Below are 23868 nucleotides of genomic sequence, written 5' to 3' on the forward strand. Positions count from 1 at the left end.
ATCAGTGTTTGATTATACATACATTTTTTGTGAATAAAATCAATCGAATAAAGAAATATTTGCTTTTATCATATTTATTATGTCTATCACATCCATCATTGATACGAATGATCAATTAAAAATAGAAGAAGACGATATTATATATCACTATTTATAAACAAGCAATATATGGGTGTGAATAAAGATTAAAACGTTATATTTTACACCTTGTAAGTTTACTTTTTAATATTCATGTTTCAGAAAACATGTATACAAATGTCTCGGAAAAAGAGAAGACTCTGGCTTAATAAAGCAAATCGCATATCTTTCAAGGCAACTAAAAACAAATATGCATTACTTACTGATTCACGTAACTTGCACTGCAATACACACCTTCTAGTAAAAAGCATCAGTGCACTCCTTCAAAAGTGGTTTCATGGGGTGTTTTAATGTGCACTTTCAGGCATCTTCTCAATACATATTTTTTGTCGCAATGATGGCAAGAATACGTCTGATCTGATTTCTCCTTTGTGCAATGTTTCGAATGTTCTTATAAGTTTTTAAAGTTTTTATTGCAAATGGAGCAGTGCTGTGCCTTTTCTTCATGAGATGACAAATGCCATTTTAAACCATAATTGTCTTTGAATTTACGTTCACATATGCTACATTCATTACCCCCACCCTTATGCTTAAACCTTATATGGTTTGACAATGCACATGAAGTGTGGAATGCTCGACCACAATGGGGACAGAGGAAGTTTCTTGGCTCTGTATGGACATTTCTTATATGAAGATTCAAATAATGTCGCGTGGCAAATATTTTGGGCATTGATTTGCATTTAAACAGTTCATTTTTGTGAGCATTCAGCTGTCTATACAAAGACGATCTGTGTTTTATTGACTTTGAGCAAAATTCGCATGTAAAGGATTCTTCTTCATGAACTTTCTCTGTAGGATCAATTTAAATATGTCTCCATCTACAAAGCAGTTTTGGACTCATTAAAAACATTTGATCAAAAGATTTATCAATATACACTGTTGAAAGTCTGTACCTACCGTGTGTTGTGCTAACCAAGTTCTATACATGATAATCTAGAATCCAAGACAATATAAAGAGCTACATTATCAAAATCAAAGTACTGAAGTACTGACGGGAGTTGATTTCATCGATTGTTATTCATTTTAAAATCAACGATATGTTATTTTGCATGGCAAGTAAATTCCTATAAGTATTTGAATTACGCACAATTTTATAATATGAATCCTACAGGAATTTCGTGAAAATCCAATATCAATCATGTTGTGTAATATTCAAAGAATTATTCCATCAAACTACTTATTAGTAATCGAAATACTTATGAGAAATTGTATGGATCCAAACAAAATTGAACTCTACTCTCGTTCAACTGTATCCGTTAATCTCCGACAAGCAAGAGAGACTTTATGCTTGTCGAAGATTTACGGAGACAGTCGAGCGTCTGGTTGAACGAGACTATATTGAACTCTGGCGTAGGAATACATAAAATGTACGACTTCAAAAAATATCTAAATTGTTTGTACCATTTAAAATCTGACTATTTACAAGGTATCTATAAATGAGTTTCCTTGACTTTTTTAGAACAATGCTTAAGAACTCATTACATCGAATTTATTGATTAGAACTAAATTTTGTCAGCGGTGTTGATTTGTGCTTAGGTCCAAACACTGTTTCACTTTCGGTTTGCCTGAGTAACTGCATAGGAGAGTTGATCAAAATCAACTCCCAATAAATGAGCATTAAACATTTTCCATTGATATTATGCACAAGTCTCTGCAAGAAAAAGCGATTGTATACACCCCTTGTACAACACGTTGTATACACCCCGTGTACAACATCACTTTTTCGCAAATATTTCTATATGCGATTAATTTTATTCACAGAAAATGTATGTATAATCAAACACTGATGGTATGTAATTGTTAATAACAAAACAGTGATGATAAACGGAACCTTTGTGCAGATATTTGATCATTAACGTACGTCAGGGTCAAACTCACCCTGACTGTCGGAATTGTGTTGAGGTGTTTGAGAAAACTAGAACATGTAAAATGGAATAAAACGTGTCTATATATTCCTTAATTCATGCTTTCTTCCGTAAGCATACTTTTTTGGCAAAATAAGTCCTTTAGTTAATCAATTGGACAAATATCGTACCTTCGACGCCGTTTTCTCGCTTCGGAAGCCTACACCCCGTGTACAATATAGCATACACCCCGCATGTTGTGTTATACGTGGTGTATATTTTCGCAAGTTACTCTGTCCATATCTACCGGTCATTTGGACTGACAGGCAACCTCAAGTAATCGGTCCTTGGTTATTTTTATCGGTCTTGCCGACAGGACCGAAAGATTTCAAGAACTCTGATACACTGAACAGTGATTATAAGAAAGTGGCCTAGCCAGGCCTTATAAATGCTTTCAACTAAAGACTGTTTCATGATTCTATAGGTACTATGACTATGACTGTATCAATAACCACTACATCAATAAATCCCACTGTTCTGTTTACACAAAACAATGATGGATTTTTGTACCGTACAGAGTCATTAATCATGGGACAATAGAACAATTTACATGCGAAATGACGACTCTCAGTTTCTATATAAACAGTACACATTAAAAAGAATTCCTATCCAATGGAATCTGAATCACTATAAACTGCGATTGGAGAATTTTTTTTTTTTCAAGATCATATCAGTGCTATTCTTATGCAATATTATTATTGATTATAACATAATCTAAGACCATGCGACAGACCTACAGATAGACAGACAGCATAAAATGGGTGAAAAGTTGTTTTTTTAAATTTATTTTTAAAAAAATTTCAATAAACTGAACATAACCAGACTAAAACACATTAGTTTAAGCTTTGATGGTATATATAGCTTCCCGTTGCACCATTTACTGAATGCACAATTTTGCGGTTGACAGTGAAAAATGTAAATTTTGTGCATTAAGTCAGCCAGCATGGGACATCATTGCTATGGATGAAATCTATGGACTATTGACTGACAAATGTAAGGCTGACACGGACATGTAATCTGTATATAGAGACATTGTGAACCAGCAGGGTACAAGATCAATGACATTGAGACTTCTGTCTGTTATACAGAGCTGGATCTAGTGATTTCTCTCGCCTCTGTTTAAAATGGTTCTACACAGCCCTTTAACCGTCCACGTTAATCAATAGACATGCTTAATCGAGGAGCAAATTAGGGGGTGGGGGTGTAAATGGGCGCTCGTAAATCCGAGCTGTTAGGAATTTGTTTGATTAAGAGGACTACAAAATCAACTCGAGGTGACGATTCATCTTTACAGACATTCCACATGCAAAATAGAAATTTCATTTATGAAGGCAAACAAATTCTGGGGGAAAAATTCTGAACATTGCATTTCCATTTTTTTTTTTTGGTTGTAACCGTTTACATTATTTGACTGCATGTGTGTAAATTGAGTAAAATCAATAGATTATTCTCCCAAGGGGCGAAAAAGCAACGTTTCCTGAAAAGTTACATCATTTCTGTTGATTGTACTTGTCTAAATGACAGTTTAGTTTCCTTTTTTTAAATCCATATTTGTAAAAGGATGACTGTTAAACAACACTGCAGTCATTGCGACTAGAGCTTAATCATTCATTATTAATGACTTTCCAAACAGTCAGCTTTCTATACATACTTTTTGGAAAATTTACAGAGATGAATCTAGAATCCGAATGCAAATGAGCTTCGATTTTTATTTCTACTGAAGAATGCTGCACCACTTTTTAGACTATATTGATTATACATGTAGTACATGTACTAATTCAAAATTTCCTTCTTTCTATCATAGTACTCATGCTAAGTTTTACCGGCCTACTGATTTTTACTGTGTTTCAGCGCAGTCAAATGCTGTATCAATTATTGCAATCAAATAAGAATTTGTTATATCTGAATCCGGAATCTATTGTTCTTATCATATTGGTTTTGTATGTAACGTGTAATTTGAAAAATAAAGTAGTTCCTGTGTAGCCATTTTGGTAGTCACACGTGTTTTCCCTGAACCCAACATATTGGCGACGAGGATCGGAGGATGGCGCTTATCATCGGGAAAGTTGGCCCGTTCGACGAGGCGGTCGAGACGTGGGAGTCTTACACGGAAAGGTTAGGACAATACTTCATAGCGAACGACGTACATAACGATTTAAAAGTTCCGTCACTTCTTTCCATAATTGGGCCTCGCCATTATACTCTACTGAAAAATCTGTGCGCGCCAGTTAAACCGGCTGCTATGACATTCGATGAACTCATCAAGAAATTAACAGACCATTTAAGCCCTCGCCCATCGGAAATTGCAGAACGATTTCGTTTTCATAAACGAGAGCAAGGCGCAGGGGAAACTGTTACAGTGTACATAGCGGAGTTACGCCGTTTGGCGATCCATTGCGACTTCGGTGACACACTGGATAAGACATTAAGAGACAGGTTTGTGTGCGGTTTAAAGCAAGAACATATTCAAAAGAAGCTTTTGGCGGAGCCAAAACTAACGCTCGAACGCGCAATCCAGACCGCAGTAGCTATGGAAACAGCAAGTCGTGATGCACTAGAACTCCAAGGAAAACGGGAGACGGTAAACAAACTTACGGTAAACAAACCGAGAAATAGCACCTACGGAAAACAGAAAACACACAAAACACCGTTTAAACCTGTGATGCAGGGGAAGTGCTACCGTTGTGGTGGAGACCACAAAGCAAAGGCTTGTAAACATCTGAACACTAAATGCAGATATTGTGACAACCCTGGACACTTAGAAAAGGTTTGTTTTAAGAAACAACGTGACAGTAATGGTGGAAAAGTCCATTATGTTGATGAAGAAACAAGTGACGACAGTGACGAGTATGAACATAGCAGTTACCTGCTGCATTTCGGCGTGAACAAAGTATCCGTGGAGCCTATTATGGTGACACCGAGGATCGAGGGTGTGGAAATCCCTATGGAACTGGACACCGGTGCTGCAGTCTCGATCATATCCAAAGCAAACGTTGAAACGTATTTCAAGAAATACAATCTTCTTCACACAAACGCAAAGCTGAAAACATACAGTGGGGAGGAGATCCAACCAGCTGGAAAATTAAAAGTGATGGTTGAACTGAATAATCAGAAAGAAACATTAGACTTACTGGTTGTAAACAATGAAGGACCAACTCTCATGGGGAGGAACTGGTTACAGCAGTTGAAGCTCAACTGGAAAGAAATCAAATCCATCAGATGTGATGAACAGAACGTGAAAGTGAAAGCTATCCTAGACAAACACAAGAAAGTGTTCGAACCAGGCATCGGCAAACTCAAGGACATGAGAGGGAAACTTACTCTACAGGATGGCGCCAGCCCGAAATTTTGCAAAGCGCGTGAAGTTGCGTACTCACTTAGACCACGTGTGGAAGAGGAACTCGACAGACTACAACAAGCAGGAGTTATCTCACCTGTGAAATTCAGCGATTGGGCTACACCCATCGTACCCTTACCTAAGGCGAACGGCAAAGTGAGAATTTGTGGCGATTACAAGGTGACTCTAAATCCTGCCATGAAGATCGAACAATATCCGTTACCGAAAATAGCAGACATATTTGCATCCTTAGGCGGTGGACAGAAATTTAGCAAGATAGACTTGACCCAAGCTTATCTACAGATGGAAGTTGATGAAGTTTCAAGAAATCTACTCACCATCAACACCCACAAGGGACTATTCTGTTTCAACAGACTTCCGTTTGGTATCGCGTCAGCACCTGCTATCTGGCAAAGAGCAATGGATCAAGTCCTGACAAACATTCCGAAAACTAAGTGTATTTTGGACGACATGATCATAACAGGATCAACAGATGAGGAACACTTGCAGAACCTCAGTCTTGTGTTACAGAGACTTGAACAGTATGGGTTAAGAGCTAACCTGGACAAGTGTCAATTTTTCAAAGACCAAATTAGCTATTGTGGACACGTGATAGACAAAGCCGGGTTACACAAGTCAAATGAGAAAACAAACGCTGTTGAAAATGCACCGACACCCGAAAATGTGTCCCAATTACGTTCATTCTTGGGCTTGGTTAATTACTACCATAGGTTCCTGCCGAACCTTGCTACAGTAGTTGGACCGCTCAACGAGTTGCTACAGAACAACAAGAAGTGGACATGGACAGCCAAATGTGACGACGCATTTGCAAAAGTGAAAGAACTGATCACATCCGAACAAGTTCTGTGCCATTATAATCCGACATTACCTGTACGGCTAGCTACTGATGCATCACCCTACGGAATAGGGGCTGTACTCTCACACGTCATGGAAGATGGAACCGAACGTCCCATTGCGTATGCTTCTCGCTCGTTGACTAAGGCGGAGAAGGCATATTCCCAGATCGATAAGGAAGCTTTGAGTATCTACTGGGGAGTACAGAAATTTCATACTTACCTGTACGGACGTCATTTTACGTTGATCACAGACCACAAACCACTTGTGAGCATTTTTCACCCTGAAAAACAGCTACCTGCAATGACAACTGCTAGATTGCAGCGCTATGCTATATTTTTATCGAGCCACAATTACAGCATAGAATACAGAAATACTGCAAATCATGGAAACGCAGATGGATTATCAAGACTACCCTTGTCTGCACCCAGTACCAGTACAGATGAAGAAACTGATGCTTGTAATGTCTTTTATTCTTCACAGTTTGAAAACTTACCTGTTACTTGTGACACTGTAAGAAAAGAGACACAACGTGATCCAGTCTTATCGCAAGTGCTAGACATTGTCTTACAAGGAACTCGTGACTTTCCTCCTGAGAACGACTTCAAAACATACAGGAATAGGAGCAAGGAACTTACTGCTCACCAAAACTGTCTACTTTGGGGAAACAGAGTCGTTATTCCTGCAACACTTCGAAGTGAAATATTGACAGAACTTCATAAAAGTCACCCAGGAATCGTCAGAACGAAGAGCTTAGCGAGATCTTATGTATGGTGGCCCACTCTTGACAGCGACATTGAAGAAATGTGTCAGCACTGTGTTGATTGTCAACAATACTTACCAAAACCCGAGGCAGCTCCTGTACATCCCTGGGAATGGACTGGTTCTCCGTGGGAGAGGGTTCATGTGGACTTTGCTGGACCATTTAAAGGACAGATGTACTTCATTCTGGTAGACTCGCATTCCAAATGGCCAGAAGTTGTGCGCATGTCTTCAACAACAGCAACTGCGACCATCAACGTCCTTAGAGATATCTTCGCACATCTCGGACTACCGAAAACATTGGTTTCCGACAATGGACCGCAATTTGTTGCTGATGAATTCAAGACATTTTTGCGACAAAATGGAGTGAAACATGTGACATCATCACCTTATCACCCCAGGACAAATGGACTGGCCGAACGTTTCGTGAGGAGTTTCAAAGCAGCCATGAAGAAACACAGCAAAATAACCTCTAAGGAGATTGACATTTTCCTCATGACATATAGAGTGACTCCACACGCTACCACAGGAGAGACACCTGCGAAATTACTTATGGGGCGAAACCTTAGAACACGCTTGGACCTACTGAAACCTGACACCAGCAATAAAGTGCGACAGAAACAGGACAAAATGAAGCTGTCGAAACACACAGGATCCAACGTGCGCCAATTCACCGTTGGACAATCCGTGATGGTTCGAGACTACAGAGGAAGTGTACCATGGATTCTTGCTACAGTAACGTCTTGTTTAGGACCACTCACATACGAGGTGAAGACCAAGGAGGAAGGGGTGTGGCGTCGGCACGTGGACCAGATGAGAAGAGCTTCAGAAACCTTGACAGAGAAAACTGTACAAGACACATTGCGCCAAAGCTATTCTGAGCCGATGGAAACACCTGCAGTACCGTTTACCTACCCTACCGCTTCACCGGAAGTGTCAGATCGTCCGTCATCGCCGTTGAAAGTGCCGGACACTCCGAAGACAGACCGCTCAGTCGTCAGCAAATCTCCTGTTGAACCGAGGCAAGCTGTGCTACAGACGCCTACTGCGGAACGACGGTACCCAACACGCATTCGCAAACCAACTGAGCGCCTGATTACAGCGATGTGAATTTGTGTTTTTTTATTTGTGCTGAGGCATAATAATCCTCATTAAGTTCATTATTGTAAATTCAAAAGTTTGAAATTTTGTAAAATTTAGTTATATGTTACATTCAAGAAATGAACCAAAACATTTGTGTATCTGTGGACATTGACATTAAGGGGGGAGGATATGTTATATCTGAATCCGGAATCTATTGTTCTTATCATATTGGTTTTGTATGTAACGTGTAATTTGAAAAATAAAGTAGTTCCTGTGTAGCCATTTTGGTAGTCACACGTGTTTTCCCTGAACCCAACAGAATTCATCACAGAAAAAACAATAAAGGATAATTTACAAACAAGTAAATCTGACATAAAAATATAGAACTGCTTTGAGTAATAACTGAACAAATAATATGCATTTGTTTTTCTAGCTGATGCATGGTCATAAATGAAGATAGTTCTCAATATAAACACTCATATATTCTTGAACTGTACAATCACCAAAAGCATACAAAACAACCAATCCAAATTACTTTAAAACAAATTAATGTACAATATTTCAAGAATCAAATTCATTAATCAATGCAATCTCTTTTCATTTAGTTTTATACTTTCTTTTTTTGACTCCCACCACATATCTTAAAGTTGGTCTTCAATAAAACAAGAATATAAGGCTTGTTCATCTTATTAACAAGATCGTGAGTCAGATTATCACAAAATTCCACAGCTGAAAGCTTATGATAATAATAACACATGAACTATATCTCCAACAAAATGGGGCAACAATTTCCAAGCTAATGACTGACAAATCATTAAGCGTATTGGAGCTCTATATAGCTCTACAGTAAACATCCAAAACTTATTTTCTGCCCACTATGCAAAGCATTCTTACTATTTCCGCTGTAAGAGATCAACAGCTTGCAACTATGAAATTTTCCAGATTCTTTGAAATTAATTGCAACTTGAATCTTAAAGTCTAATAATGTTGGGATTACATTTATATCATGTAAGGTATTTGTTTGATAATCCAAGAATTTAACCAACAGCATAAATATTTCATTGACTTAACCTATGTTTATAGATAAATACCAAAGAAATAGCTAAGCTTCAAAATATTTTTTGAAAAGAAAGCAAAATTTCAACAAAATGCTTCTTTATAAACCATTAGATCAATTTGTCAAATTGAGATCTATAATTTTTCTGCTTCATGAAATGCACTCTTTTTTAAATTTCAAAAATCAAGAACATGTACCTCTTTGTGGTGGTGGTGGTGATGGCGTCGGTCATGTGACACATCCGATGACCGCCGGCGGTGGTATAAGTGTGGCGGTGGCTGAAGGTGACCGTCAATATGTGAGCACGGCAGATCTCGAAATTCAACATGCGCAGAAAGTCGCCGTGGCATGTCACGAAATTCAACATGATGCGAAGAAGTAGACAATCGTCGCGGTGACAACTGATGATCCAAGACAAAATTTGTAGATGCCGATGTGAAAAAGTTAGCCATGTTTCTTCTAAATCATATCCTTAAGCTTTGATAACGATGGCACACAATTTTTTCTAGGGCACGCTAATTGGATTAGCAACATAAAACACATTCAAATTGACACTTGTTCATTATCCAGGAAACGAGTGAACATTCTTCCACAATAGCTGACAGCTCCTGACAGAATGTAATCCCAGCATCTCTAAAACAGTTCACATCCAATAACATTCCCACAGAAATCTCCTTCTCTATGCCATATAAGAACAAAAAACCACTAGCTTTTTTTTTTTTATACTGTGGCGACGTTCGAGAATAGAAGTATCAGCTGTTTGCATTTCCACAGATTGACATGAAATTCTATAACTCCAAACTGTGGTGAGCACAAAAGCATTAACAGATTATTAACCTTCCTCCCTCTATTGGATAGTCCCAATTTAGAAGAATGGAATATTAATAGCAGGAGGCCAGCACCTTTGGATTCAAATTCCTGAACCAGTATCTTATGATCAATTTTTTTAAAAAGGACCATGAAAGTAGCATTTAGAACACACTCATGAAAAAAAAGTGTTATCCAATCTCTTGATTGTTTTACGAGAAGAAAAAAATAAAACTGCAACAAAAGAGAAAAGGTAACCAATGCTACGGGCCAGAAAATTGCTGAGAATTTATAAGCATGAGCAGTTTTCCAAAATAACAAAAAAAATCAACAAAACCGAAAAATATCTATTGCTGCAATCACTTGTGATGCTTCGTGGTGCCGATAATCCGTGGTTTTATTGTGGTCGACCCCCGGCACTAAACTGGCTCCACGTGGTGGCAGCACATATTGATATAAACGTAATAGTGTCCCCGATCAATGGGCCGGGTTTCAAATGACAGACTTTGACATTGTCCAAGAGGGAGAGAAAAATCAATGTGGCAATATATCTCCAACCATTAAAAACAGATTTCACAAGTTATGACAATCCAAAGCAATTTGTATTTCTGGGAATACACTTGTGACCTTTATAACTGGTATATCCTCCCTCAACCCTTTCTGAATTGTAAAGAAAGCATTCCTCCATTCAGAGTTTTTTCGTGGAGAGAATTGTTATGAGTACAATCTTATTAAGTGTAATAGATGAGACATTCCACTTAATTTGATTTACAAATACAGATATACACTTTTCCTAAGAACAAAAAAAAATCTCAAGTACGTTCTGATGCAGGAAGATGATGCATTCCATACTATTTCTACAGCAGCTAGAGAAGACAGAAGGAAAAGTTGGACCGGAATCTATCGGAGCGCTGTTTATTCATTTAAAAAGAAATAATTACAACTGCCACAAAACCGTGCAGATCAATTAATACCTGTCATGTCTGCTCTAGGCAGCTGAAAAAAGCAGTGTTACTCCTAATTCTCACTGCAGCCCGGCATACGATGATCTTGTGTAGTTTTGATGAGAGGTATTCTAATGAAGTTTTACAGACAAAGCAAAGAATATTTAGTCCACAGGTACATTTGTGAGTTTTCACATTTCTTGTACACGACCTAAGAAGCTCAGCATCCATTGGATGAAGTGTTTTTAAGCCCACCTGAAGTGAACATCAAACTGACTCAAAGGACCCTTAAACTTATCAAACTGATGTGAAGTGAGAATGTTATAACACCTAAACAATTGATATTCCAGTTTCTGTTAATTCCATAGAGGAGTATAGAGTTCTTTTTTTCCATAACCTTTCTATCTCCCCTACGAAAAAGTTGTTGGCTAAAATAAACTTGTGTGAAGAAAGAACTCTATAACACCTTATCACTGGATACTTCAATCTCCGTATTAAATCCTATTCTCATCATATCAGCATATCTCTTCATACTTCAATCTATATTATAGAAAAGAGTAGAGCATTCAAAATTCCAAGTGCTTAAAATCATTAATGCCCCCCCCCCCCAATCTCCTTCTTCTTTGTAAAATAAATGCTTAAAACTGAATATTGATAGGTATAAATACATCCTTCAAATGATCTTTTAAAAATTAATATTTCAAGTAGCTAGGTTTTTTATTGGTTTAATCAAAATGTTTTCTGAAGCTGTTTGTAATTCTTTCACTTTAATTAAAGATCAATCAAAAGTATAGAAGTTAATTATGTAAATTTACTTTATCAAGTATTGATCATCTAGTTAATAAAAGAAATTCTCAATCTGTTCTAATTAATACATGCTTCATCCAACATATTCGTTTAAGAACTTTTTTATATTTTAATTTTTTGTCAGACTGAAGAACAAATATTTTGCATGGAAATTGCTACATCAAAAAATCTCAAAAAGCACTATTTCCTTTTAATATTTTTAAAGAGAGCATACTTTGCACAGTGTGTTCATGATAGATTTAAATTAAATCGCAGGACCCTGTACATAAACACAGACATTGTGTAGAGTGTGTCTTCACCAAAGGAAGATTAATTTCAGTCTTGAAGCAAATTGTAAAAGATCTTGCTGCAATTGCTGACAGTCTCTGAATCATATAATAGAGATAATAATTGTCAAGGATATCTTTGGGGGACAAAATCAATCAAAACATTCATTCTCCAACGGAGGGATATCTGCTGAAATCCAAATCCGCGGCAGCATTCTACCGACGTCTACTCCAGCATGTAGAGATATCAAAAAAAACAAAAAAAAACTATTTTCAAGATGGGAGATAGTATTTCCCCACATTAGCTCAAACCAGTGGCGTAGAAAAAGGAAATCTTTTTATCAGCTCTTTTTTTTTCTAGCTCCTTCTATGGAAGTACCTAGATTGGCTGCAATATCTTACAAAAGGCATTTAATGAACAGATTAAAACACGGTGAAGGCATCCCATCATCAGCTCCAACCCTTCAGGGGATTTACCGATCGATTCATTATTCAGACATTGTGGGATCTGAAGAAGTCAGCAACAGAATTAAGGGCCACGCTGTGACAACCAACCAAAGTTGGACTACACGAATTAACATCTTGTCGAAAAATCTTGGCCGATACACAAGAGGCCACAAATATTTATCCTGGGGTGTTTGGTATGCGCCCCAGTGTTCTGGTCCTTGACTGCTAGCTGTAGACTAGAGACCGACACAGTGGCAAAGTTTTTCACACATATCAGAACTTGATACCCAGATATGTAAAACACTATGGTTAAAATGGAGACAAGAAGTTTCAAAATTCAAACAGTCACATTTTTTTTCATTATGACAACTAGCATCTCTAAAAACATACCGTAATCTTGAATGTCAAGATCGATTTTGGGGGGAAGAGGGAGGGGTCTGGTGTTTGAAAGGATACATACAAAAGCTTTTATTCTGTTACTTGCAATTCTTCCATTTTTTTAAACGTATATTTGAATAAAAACAAACCATATCAATATTCATGGGAATGATATCAAACAGACTATTTTATTCTGAAATGTTTTTCCATGCCAATATAAAATACCATTTACCGGGGTATATAGAGAAAACTGAGAGCTTTTAGGCAAAGGGACTTTAGAAGAATATTCATCCTATTTGTCATGAACTTGATCAAAATCCAAATGGGAAAACAACAATGGCTTTTTAATCTACTGATGTCACAATCCATTTGCAATTGGATCTAGGATTAGCAAATGTTCAAAGTTTAGGCCTCGCTTAGCAGGCAAGTTGAACAAGTTGGGAACAACAAAATGCTTTTATCAGTGATAATTGCATAGAAAACGTCCCAAAGCGTTTACACATCTCTTGAGGCAAGAGCCTGCGAAACAGTAAATTTGAATAAGATCAAATGCTGCTGAATGATTTAATTTAATGTTGATGTTGCAAAGCTTTCATTTCCTCTCATTCAATCAAACTGCTAGATTTATTAATTGATGCAAACTTAAGTGTTATGAGATGTCATATGGTCATTCACCAATTAAAATCCAAAAAGAAAAATCCAATCCGCCCTCAGCTTTAAATTATCTACCTCTAGCAAAAGAGTCATGGAAGAAATGTGTTATTTTTCACTCTCAAGGCAAGACTTCTGAATTCTAATACCTTGGTGTTTTAGTCAGCAAGTTGGGTGTCTTATTCTGAGGTACTTAAAAGTCAAAAAAAAAAAATGATTTTTTGTTGTTGAAAGAACTCCTTTAAAACACTTCATTTCAGGTTTGATTTATCTGTAAAGTAATTTTTAGCCCATGCTACAGTATCTGTGCTTAATAGAATCTGCCACACACATAAACAGCTCATGTTCCACAATAGATCACCTCTACATCAACTGCCATATGCCTGATTTGTTATAAGTGATCTTTCAGTTTTGAAGAGTCTGGAATAATTGATATCAACTGTATCTGTATTCTTATGAGACTATCATATCAGACTGTTGCACTTTCAAGAAAGAAGGTAATGGAGATATCCACGATTGTATTGACATCTGTAAAATCTGACAAAAATTAGCCATTCAAAATTCCTTTGGAGAGATAAGAGTTCCAATGCATTTAAAAAGAACATGCAATCATAGATTCAGAGGGAAACTCTGTTGATATGCAAGCTGACACAAATATCTGTTGGACTTCTAAATAAAACTAGAACTTTTATCCCTGGGGCCTAGTAACTTTTGTCTTAACGTATGAAAAAAGACAATCTTTATTTAAGATAATTGCAAGCTTACAGCAATTTCATAGATTCTTTCAAACCATTATCAGCCTAATTCAAAATCTTAAAAAATGATTGACAAAGCATGTACTTGCAAGAAACTGAATGGTTTGAATTCTTGCCATCTAATGATTTTACAATTGCTGACAACAACTTGAGCACGATTGGCCATTATCGCTTAAACAATAGCACAAAGCATCAATTAGAAATCTCTCTTGGTATAAGCTGTTGGAATTAGGCATGCTTAGATAGTTCCCTATTGAAAGAGAGCAAAAAATGCAACCTTTCCAGTTCTAGATCGTATAATAAACCATTTTATCACCAATGTGCTGTTTATTTATATAGCCTTTAATTTTGAAATCAAGAGTATATCATGATTGTGCTTTAGAACATTAAAAGTGTTTAAATATAAAGAATTCATTCAAATACCTCAAAAATATTGCATATTAGGGTCAGGGAGGCGAGATCTAACAACAGGTGGTGATTTTCACATACTTATATTTATGTTTAGCATGCTAGCGAAAATTGAACCTTTTTAAAAATTGTTTAAGCCCTGCTGTGAACAATTTGAGTTCAAGGTCATTGTTTTAAAATGATTCCTTCCATTTCATAAACTTGACAACAAATATTACATGTAGCCAGAGCTAAAAATGTAATATTACAAGTGATTTTCAGTCCAGTTTTTGTGGGGGTGGGGGCATATCAACATTAGGACAGTTAACAAACAGGTTCTGAACAGGTCAAGGTCAAATTCTTAATCTCTATTGAGTGTTAAAAATTTCTTTTATTTCGAGTTGCTACAATTCAATAAAAAGGCCAAGAAAAAATGAGATGAAATATAACATGTGATAACAAGCACCTGCAAAACCACTTTAGAAATGAAAATCTATGTAGGAGTAACTCATCAATCAGATAACATTACTGCACAGATGCATGACTCACCTACAGAATATCAGGTGTAACAGCATTTTCTTTATATTTATATGTAGTTCATTCAAACACAATGATAACCTGTTTACAGATAACTCACACAAAAATGAAGGAGCGTGGAATTCACTGAATATATCAATCATAAAAAATAAATAAAAATTATTATGCTCTATATGTCATGTCTAAGATATATCAGTGGTTTGTATGTATGGGACTGAACTGACTGTGATACATGTATTTCAGTCTTTGCGTTTAGCACAACAGGAGCAAGTAATTAGGACATTGGTCACTAACTAATAGCTATACTGCATTAAAAACACATGCGCGCGCTTTCTCTCTCTCTCTTTCTCTCTCTCTTTCTCTCTTTTCTCTTATTAATTGGATACAATACAATATGTATTTAGAATTTCTGTTAATCACATAATGTGATAATGGACCTATGAGATATCAACAGTGTGTATTTAGACATTATATCAAAATGTCAAACCACTCTCTCGAGAACATGACCCCTATCAGCCAAGCATCATCAACTCTGAAAGCATCCACATCCCAAATGATTAGAGTTCGAAAGTCTTATCCATTCTCCTCAATCAACTGATACTGCAGATTCTTATTCACGATACTGCAGATTCTTATTCACGATACTGCAGATTCTTATTCACGGTCGGCTCCTAGTTTATCAAGTTCTGTATATTGCATAACACTCTGTTCATTTGCATGTCATTACTCAATCATAATCAGGAAATCAGGGAAAAGGGGAGTCATTTGTGGCCATTGTTTGACTGCGTAAAACGTGCTTCATGAAAAGTAAATCGACCTTTGCGATTTTTTTCCTGGCAGAGGTGAATTTTACACTCTCATTTACTGCTATCTCTTGTAATAATCAGAGTTTGGTGTAAAACTACAGTTTGACACCAGGCTTAGTCATGGTTTGGGGCTATAAATGTTTGGGGTCCAAAAAAGGGGTCCTTATTGTGTCAATAAATCTATTATCAGAAATCACTGAAATCTTTAAAATTACAAACAAAAACGTCCATCCCAGCTATTTGTTATTGCATCTGCTATAAAACAAACCGCCTTCACTGTTTACACAAAACCCTCTCTGTACCCAAGTTTAAATTGCTGGTAAAGCTGTACTTTATGGTTTAAATTATATTTTGTCTGGTACCGTTTAAATATTTTTTTTAAAAATGTATAATTTCAATCAATGTTTAATAATTTTAAGGTATTTAGCTTGACATCGACTTCCGACCCAGACTCATGTTCCCTCCAGGTGAATTGTTTGGGAAAACACCTTTCTATAACTTACCTCGTCGTCGTCCTCTTTCACCTGTCCGTCGTGATTTTCTGGAATAGCTTTCGTAGAAATCTCTGATTCCATTTTTCGAACTTTTGCTCTATCACTTAACCTTTTTCCTTCGCCGATCAGCACTTTAGTTCACGAAAAAATGTCAATGCAAAGTTGACCTAACACTCGCTGCACCGTCAACCCCTCTCTCAATGGCGGCGAACTATTTATAGACTTTCAAATTTTCGGACAGGTGCAAAAGTTTGACGAAGTGCGAAGTAAGAGAGGTAACTCTCTCTTTTTCTATTCAGATTGTAAAGTAGGCCCTATAGTAAATTACTAGTATGATGGTTCACAGAATAAAATTATTGTCATAAAATTGGAGCGAAATATTGAATGGCGAATGGAAGATGGGACAATACTTCATATTTTAAATACCAATAAAAATATAGGCAATTTTTCATATTTTAGGAATTTTATCTCTAAGTTGCACGCGTAATTCTGTTCAAAAATATCAATCCTATGAAGCATTATTTTTTGTTGCATGTTTCACATTTAACGCTAACGTTACAGCTCTCGTAAATTGTAAAATTATCTATCCTTCCAAATATACATGATTGTGATAATATTTACATGAGCAACCTGATTTTTTCTAAAATATAATAAAAAGTTCGTTTGATAATTATGCTATAAATTTTCACCAGGTACATGTGTGTTTTGTTTATTAATTTACAGTATTTTAAATAGAAAATTGCGATAGCCTCCTTGTAAACAAATGTACGTTTTTAACACAGCTTTTTAGCTATGATTTTTAAAAAATTTTGTTCTTTTATCGCACAGTATCATACCGCTACATGTGTCGAAAGCAGAGGCTTTATTTTTTTCATAACCTATACAGGGTCCCGGGAAAATGTTTAAACACATCTGCATGTATACTATAATTGTTTCTTACCTACAGTTAACTATCACATAAAACAAAGACTATTGTTATATTTTTCTGCATACTAAAACACGAGTCACTTAATATAGATGTATGATGTTCTCATTCACTATAGCTTACATTAATATTGTTCTCTTTTTTTTTTCTCGGGGGGGGGGGGGGGGGGGGTTGTTGTTGTTGTTAAAATAATGAGTTTTGTTGAAATTGAACTAATGAAAATTCTATCAAACTATCCATATCACAGCCTGGCCTTTGAGAAGATATTTGGACATGCCTAGTAATGACTTCACCGATGAACGTATATCATCGGAGACACGGGACTTCGCGGACATGGGGGGGGGGGGGGGGGACTCGGTGTATCCGACTTTTTATCTTCCCAGGTGAAACCATTATTGACCTTCTATTCACGATATATATTGATATTCAGGGTAATTTGAAGAAGTTTGATATGTTGTTTGATTGAAAAAAGTGCTGTTTTCTATTCATGTAGACTTATTAGACCAAGATTAAGTGATCAAAGAAAAGCGCTTATTCTCCCTTACGTACGCAAGTTATTTTTGTTCATCGCAGTTTTTATATTGCCATAAGTTAAATTTGAGACATTTCTGAGCTGGAGCAAATAGCCAGTTATACATTAAGCTGAAAATAAAACTTTTTTTTTTAAACTCAAACCGAACACAATTTATGCGACAAAATAAACTCGAAAATAAACAAAAAATCATTATTGTATTGGGGGTTCTTAAAGCTGCTTGGTCCGATTTTATATCAAATATTATATACGCTTATAAACTATGGTTTTGTGTAGTGTGTGTGTATAAAAAAAATAGGCATTGCAATAGAATTTCCAGTCATATTAAGCCATATTTCCATGAAAAAATGCTATAATTTGCTTACAAAACAAACCTTACATAAAAGGGTAGAGCGATATTTTGCCCCTTGTTTAAGATCAACTTGAAGCTTCCCGGCGTCGAGGTGGGTGCGCTTTAAATCAAGAAAGTAAGATTAAAAAAAAAGATTATGCAAATCAAATAAATCTGTACATTTAATTCACCAATATTTCTAAAGCTTGTTTTGTTTATAATCGTAATAATAAAATATCAATATTATAAAATTTTAAACTTTGGTACAGAGAGGGATTTAAGAAACTGCAATATTTACGGCGAACAAAAACGTTAAACTCTTCTTGATGAACTCTACACAAATTCAAATGTATATGTGGTGAGTTAAATTGTTATAATACACTTAATTGAATATCTCTTCCTCATCCTTTAATTAACATCCGCTTCGTAAACATGAAAAAAAAATAAAAATAAACACGAAATACATATGAGCGAACTATTCAGTAAACACGAATAAGTTGGTGGTCAAATTATCAATGACAAACAGGCGGTCCCCCAAATTTTTTTTTTTGTCATACTGTCATTTATCTTTTGTGAAACGTAGAAAGACCTCATAACGTAAGTACATTCCAGCTATATGTATTAAGTGTCTTTTGATGAATTACTTTATAATCCAAAACAAATACAAGAATGTATTAATTATCATGTGACAGTCAGAGGTTTTCCGAATTCGTCAACCAATAAACAGCTGATGAACAAGGTAAATTGAGGTAATCTGTATGCAAATATTTTGTCTATGTGGTCATAATATGGACGCGAAAGGTGCATTGTGTACCTTGCGGTACTAAGTAAGGTTGTAAAGCATTGCACTCGTACCAGGTATCATTTTTTTTTTCAGGAAACTCTTTATCTGTTTATTCTGGATTTTTCAGAAATGCTCACTATTTGTGAAAAACTTCTTGGAAAGTTGAATTTGGTTATAATTGTGTGCTTATACTATTTATGATGTATTACTTAATTACATTAATAAAATTTGAGCAAATGAGAGACATTCACTACTGGTCTAAAGCCAATCTCGCCAGGCAACATTTTTCACCAGTGTATTATGTTGCATTATATTTCGTATATAATTTTATGTGTTGATAAACTCAGATAAAGTGATGTAACAATGGACTGATGAGAAATGGTACTTGGCAAGATATTGGTCCTATGCCAGTATACCGAGTATAGAGTATTACTGTATAGCACCTACACATCAGTGTGAAAATCCTTGTGGTACCTGAGTCTATATTCAAAACTGTTTACACAATTTAATCTATATATACTCTGTCCATGGAGCTACAGTTCCACCCATACATAAAACTGTATATTTATTGCACAAAGAAAGTTGGGGAAGGTTTTGGACTTACATGTATTACACTTATTTAGGAATATATTCTGTAAATATTTTCATATCAAAAATTTCTTGAGAGAATTTAATTACTACTTATTTGCCACTCTACTTGCCTGGAATGTTTTCCTAAGCATCTTATCTGACCTTGGATAGTGAAGAACATATGTATTTTAAATTAAATTAAATTCATGTTGAAATCAAGAGTCGCCATTTTTACCTGTTAACAAACCATTCAATTTCACTTTATGAGGCTGGTGAGTGTGTTAAAAAGACATTCAGAGGCAGGTATAGTAATGACATCGAAAATGAAATGTCTCAGGAATTTTTTTATATTAAAATTTTCACAATTTATTTCTAAAGTAGGTTAATAAAACTTAAAGTCCAAAAACATACGCAATAAAATTAAGATTTCTGTATAGATGAAACTGTAGATTCAAGGGAAATTTGAATTGATGGACCTTAATTGAAACTTCTGCAGCAAACTTCTTTGACAATTATCAGGAAGTGAGGGAAACAGTGACTTGGGACAGACTTTATAGAGGCTCATTTCAACCATATTATGATTTATATTTGACGGAGAGAAAAAAATATTAAAATTATTCCTTCTTTGGTCATATTTTATTGTTAGTTCATAGTCATACCAAAGAAACAAAGTAAAGGTACTATTCTTTAAAATTTGTGCTATAATATATTGCTGTGGATTTATAGTACATTATTTACATTATTCAATGTATATTAATTTTGTTCTAATTCAGAGCAGGTGGGACCACAACAGACAACTACCCACATTCCCTAGAGAGGGCAGACAATGAACAGTAGGTATCGGTATATCTATTTAACTTTACCTATATATACTGGATGAATTTAACAGTCTTTTAATATTGCTTTCAGAGAAGCATTCCATACATGCCCCCAAAAAATATCAGTATTGTAAAGACTAGATTGTATGTGTTTACAAATGATTGTATCTTTGCATCATTCTACATGTACTTGTCAGTGATACTGTAGACAGGGTTTTTTGGCCCCGTGTAATTACGGTATGCTCTTCTGCACTTGCAAACAGTTTCGCCCCGTCTTGCATTTGCCCAGACACCCACTGACAACTAGGGCGAAAGGAGCGAAAATAAAACGGGGGCGAATATTTCCCTGTATACAGTATATGGACTGATATCTTCACCAAAGAAGTCATCATTCCAAATATTTTAGTCAATCTAAATCAAGCCAAGATAACCACTGCATATTGATACATGTACAATACTATAATTGTGAATTATGAGTTTAATTTATCAATGCAACAATGTACAGTTTGTTTAATCTGGATTTATCAACAGGATACCACATTACAGTGTAATATTGTTGCATGATGCATGCATGTATATTGGTTTAGGCGAGGTGTAAAAGTTTTAATCATGTTTTTAGGATGACTGCAATGGATCTTCAAGTGAGTGAAATTGTGTCTGGGAATCCCCTCTTAAGCACCATGGACTCCATTCAAGAAGTGATTGACCAAGGGACAATCAACTCCAAAGACCACATGGGTTCCACTTTCCTCCACAGAGCAGCTAGGGAGGGACATGTGGAAATAGTGGAGAAGCTCCTTGAAAGTGGAGCATCCGTATGCCTGGAGGATCTTTATGGCCATCTTCCTCTGCATGTGGCATCCATGAGCGGACATCCCAAGATAGTCCAGCTGCTGTTGAATCAGGACTGTGATGCACTAGACAAGATGTCCAGTACAAAACTATCCCCTCTACACTGTGCTGCCAAAGAGGGAAAACTGGAGGTAGTGAAGCTTTTGTTAGAGAGAGGAGCTTCCCTCAATGTTCAGAACAGTTACGGACACACTCCACTGATGTTGGCTGTGAGCGAGGACCACATTGACGTGGTCAGACTTCTAGTGGACGCAGGGGCAGATCTTTTTGTGAGAGACAAGTCCACCCTTTGTGTCTTCCACCTTGCCATCAGTAAAGGCTCGCCACGCTGTCTTCAGGTTCTCCTGGACAAGGTGGCTCAAGGCAAGCTATTGGACCACACCAACATACACGGACTGTCCCCCTACCAGTCTGCTTTAGTGAAGTTAGTCACCTACTCGGATAGTTACACTGAAATATTTGAAAAAATGAAAATGTTAATCAAGGCCGGAGCCTCGCCTAGACTCGCAGAAAGCCCAAGGACATTCCACATGATGAAGGTGCCATCTGTATTTGAAAAACTTGTGATCAGTGGTAATGTTGATGCAGTGTCTCTGATTCTGCAGACTAATGTACGAAAGCACATTCTAAAGGAAGTCAGCGGTACTCTAATAAAACTGACTAAAGGAACTATTAATAGTGCTTCCAAAGACATGGAGGGGCTGCTCCAGGATTACCTTGGCGACGTGGGCAGCCTCCATCATTTATGTCGAATGGTCATCCGGGAAAACATTGACCCGAGGTATCAAAGTATTTGTCAACTGCCATTGCCTCAGAATTTGAAAAATTATTTGGCATTTTCCGATCTTTGCTAAAGGTTGTATGGTATTATGAATCAGATATTAGTTATTTTTTATCAGTTTTATTATGCAATTTCAGTTCTCTTTTTACTTCTTTTTTTTTGCAATTAAAACTTCCAGTTTATTTGAAGACTGAGCTTAAATAAGTAAGATCATTTCTCCTAAAACATATTGTGCAGATTAATTTAAAGCAAAAAAGCCCTATTACTGTACTAACAGTATTTTGACCATGAAATGGAATAAAACTCTGATTATCCTATCATTTTGGTGAGCTCACCTGGGGAGAAGGCTCAGATGAGCTGTTCAGAATGAAATATATCCGTTGTTTGTCTCTGCCAACAGTTCAAAATTTTCATTTCTTCTAAAATGTTGAAGTAATGTCGTATTATCTCCCCTTTCAATGGTATAGGAAGTACGCAAAGTTGAAACATTTATCAGTGGTCATTTTTGGGAAGTGATTTTCTTATAAAATTTTTGCAAATCCTAGAAAGACATGAAAAAGAACCTGTTTTTTGAAATTGTATAAAAGGTGCAATATTTTTCCAAAAAATTATTCATTAATCAAATTAGTTACTTAACCACCAATGAAATTTACTTTGATGGGGGGGGGGATATTCTTTAAAAGATTAGTTGTTTTCTCAATAAAAATTGTTCAAAATTGTGCCTCGCATGTATATCATGTGAAATTTTTTACTTTTAAAAAAGCATTCAATTTGTTCACAAAGCAATTTTAAATATTCAAGTGAAATTCACTTGAATGCTTGATTTTGTATGTATATTTAAATTGTTTTAAATACCTGGAATTCATGTCAACTATCATTTTGAACTTTGAATAAGAAATAATTAATGGATAGTTACATGTATTGAGACTGATAAATGATTATAATACATGTAAGTATCTGTGATTTATAAATCGTTGATGCTCTAAACAAGTTTATCACGATGCTTTTTCAGCCTTTTTGGTTATCCTGTTCATGAATATTGGCAACTACTGTTACTGTAATAGAAATACGTGGTCCAAGTTAAAAGCAAACGATTTGTGTTTTTTTTGGAAACAGAACTAGTTTGATTACTTTGGGTACATATCCCTTCCAAGAACTTACTTTTACAGCATAAGAAATTCATAGTCACAAGTTTATATTGAAAATTTTGAGGAAACCCCCATTAAATCTCCCACATTTCGTTTAGCTATTGTTGATATACAAGTCATTCCAGTCTTTTAAAGGGCGTTTATGTGGATCATTGCATGACTTGTTTTTTTTTAAATCTTTTTTTCTTGTTTTGGTAAAATCCGTGCACCAGAAATATCATCAGATTTCCTCTTTACAGCAGAGGGACTTTTATCGAATCAAAACATATTATATCGAGTATTTCCTTGTTTTTTTCCTAATGGACTTCATCGTAAACTACCCAATTAATTCTGAGAGCAATTTGAAAAAACCCTGATTTTATCAATGTTTTCTTTCTGTTAGTATTCCTTTATTGTGGTTTCACCAGAAAATCTATTTTTTTCATTTTTATTGTGGTTTTTTTTTTACAATGGAATGTTAGTATTTGTATTTCCATTTCTTACTGAAACAGGTTCAAAATAGACATCGTTATAAATCATTTTCTCTTTTCCCTTTTTTCCACTTTATTTCCTGATATGTTTTTTTTTTTTAAAGAATAGAGGAGTAATAGCATAGGTGAATGTTATTTAGAAGTTAGTTAGATAAAATGAATAAAATAAAACAGAACTTTATAGATATCTTTATAGCTAGCTGTATATCTATTTTGTCATATCCCACTACCTCATGAACTAA

The 23868-nt window shown here is 35.8% G+C and overlaps 2 protein-coding genes across 38 annotated transcripts in view; one reads left to right on the forward strand and one right to left on the reverse strand.

Annotated features, from left to right (window-relative positions):
- The window catches only part of LOC128165370 (ankyrin-2-like), a 102595-nt gene extending 85956 nt beyond the window's left edge, over nt 1-16639 (reverse strand). For 17 of the 37 annotated variants that reach the window (XM_052829806.1, XM_052829800.1, XM_052829815.1 and 14 more), the window contains exon 1: nt 9334-10031. In XM_052829806.1, the coding sequence (XP_052685766.1) occupies nt 9334-9588 (255 nt within the window). In that variant the 5' untranslated portion in view covers nt 9589-10031. Of the gene's footprint in view, nt 1-9333; nt 10041-16424 lie in introns of those variants that run through there. The other 20 variants (XM_052829833.1, XM_052829829.1, XM_052829825.1 and 17 more) reach the window with 7 other exon arrangements.
- Nucleotides 16640-20325: 3686 nt separating this feature from the next.
- Nucleotides 20326-22940, forward strand: LOC128168343 (ankyrin repeat, PH and SEC7 domain containing protein secG-like). Its single transcript, XM_052834580.1, has 2 exons — nt 20326-20390; nt 20995-22940. The coding sequence occupies exon 2, from the start codon at nt 20996-20998 to the stop codon at nt 22079-22081; it is 1086 nt and encodes a 361-aa protein (XP_052690540.1). The 5' UTR covers nt 20326-20390; nt 20995; the 3' UTR covers nt 22082-22940.
- The last annotated feature ends 928 nt before the right edge of the window (nt 22941-23868 follow it).

This window comes from Crassostrea angulata, chromosome 10, assembly GCF_025612915.1.
Source record: "Crassostrea angulata isolate pt1a10 chromosome 10, ASM2561291v2, whole genome shotgun sequence".
Lineage (NCBI taxonomy): Eukaryota > Metazoa > Mollusca > Bivalvia > Ostreida > Ostreidae > Magallana > Magallana angulata.

What these genes read in the sequence shown, in the direction of transcription:
- LOC128168343 (XM_052834580.1), top strand. Translation starts at nt 20,996, where the DNA reads ATGACTGCAATGGATCTTCAAGTGAGTGAAATTGTGTCTGGGAATCCC.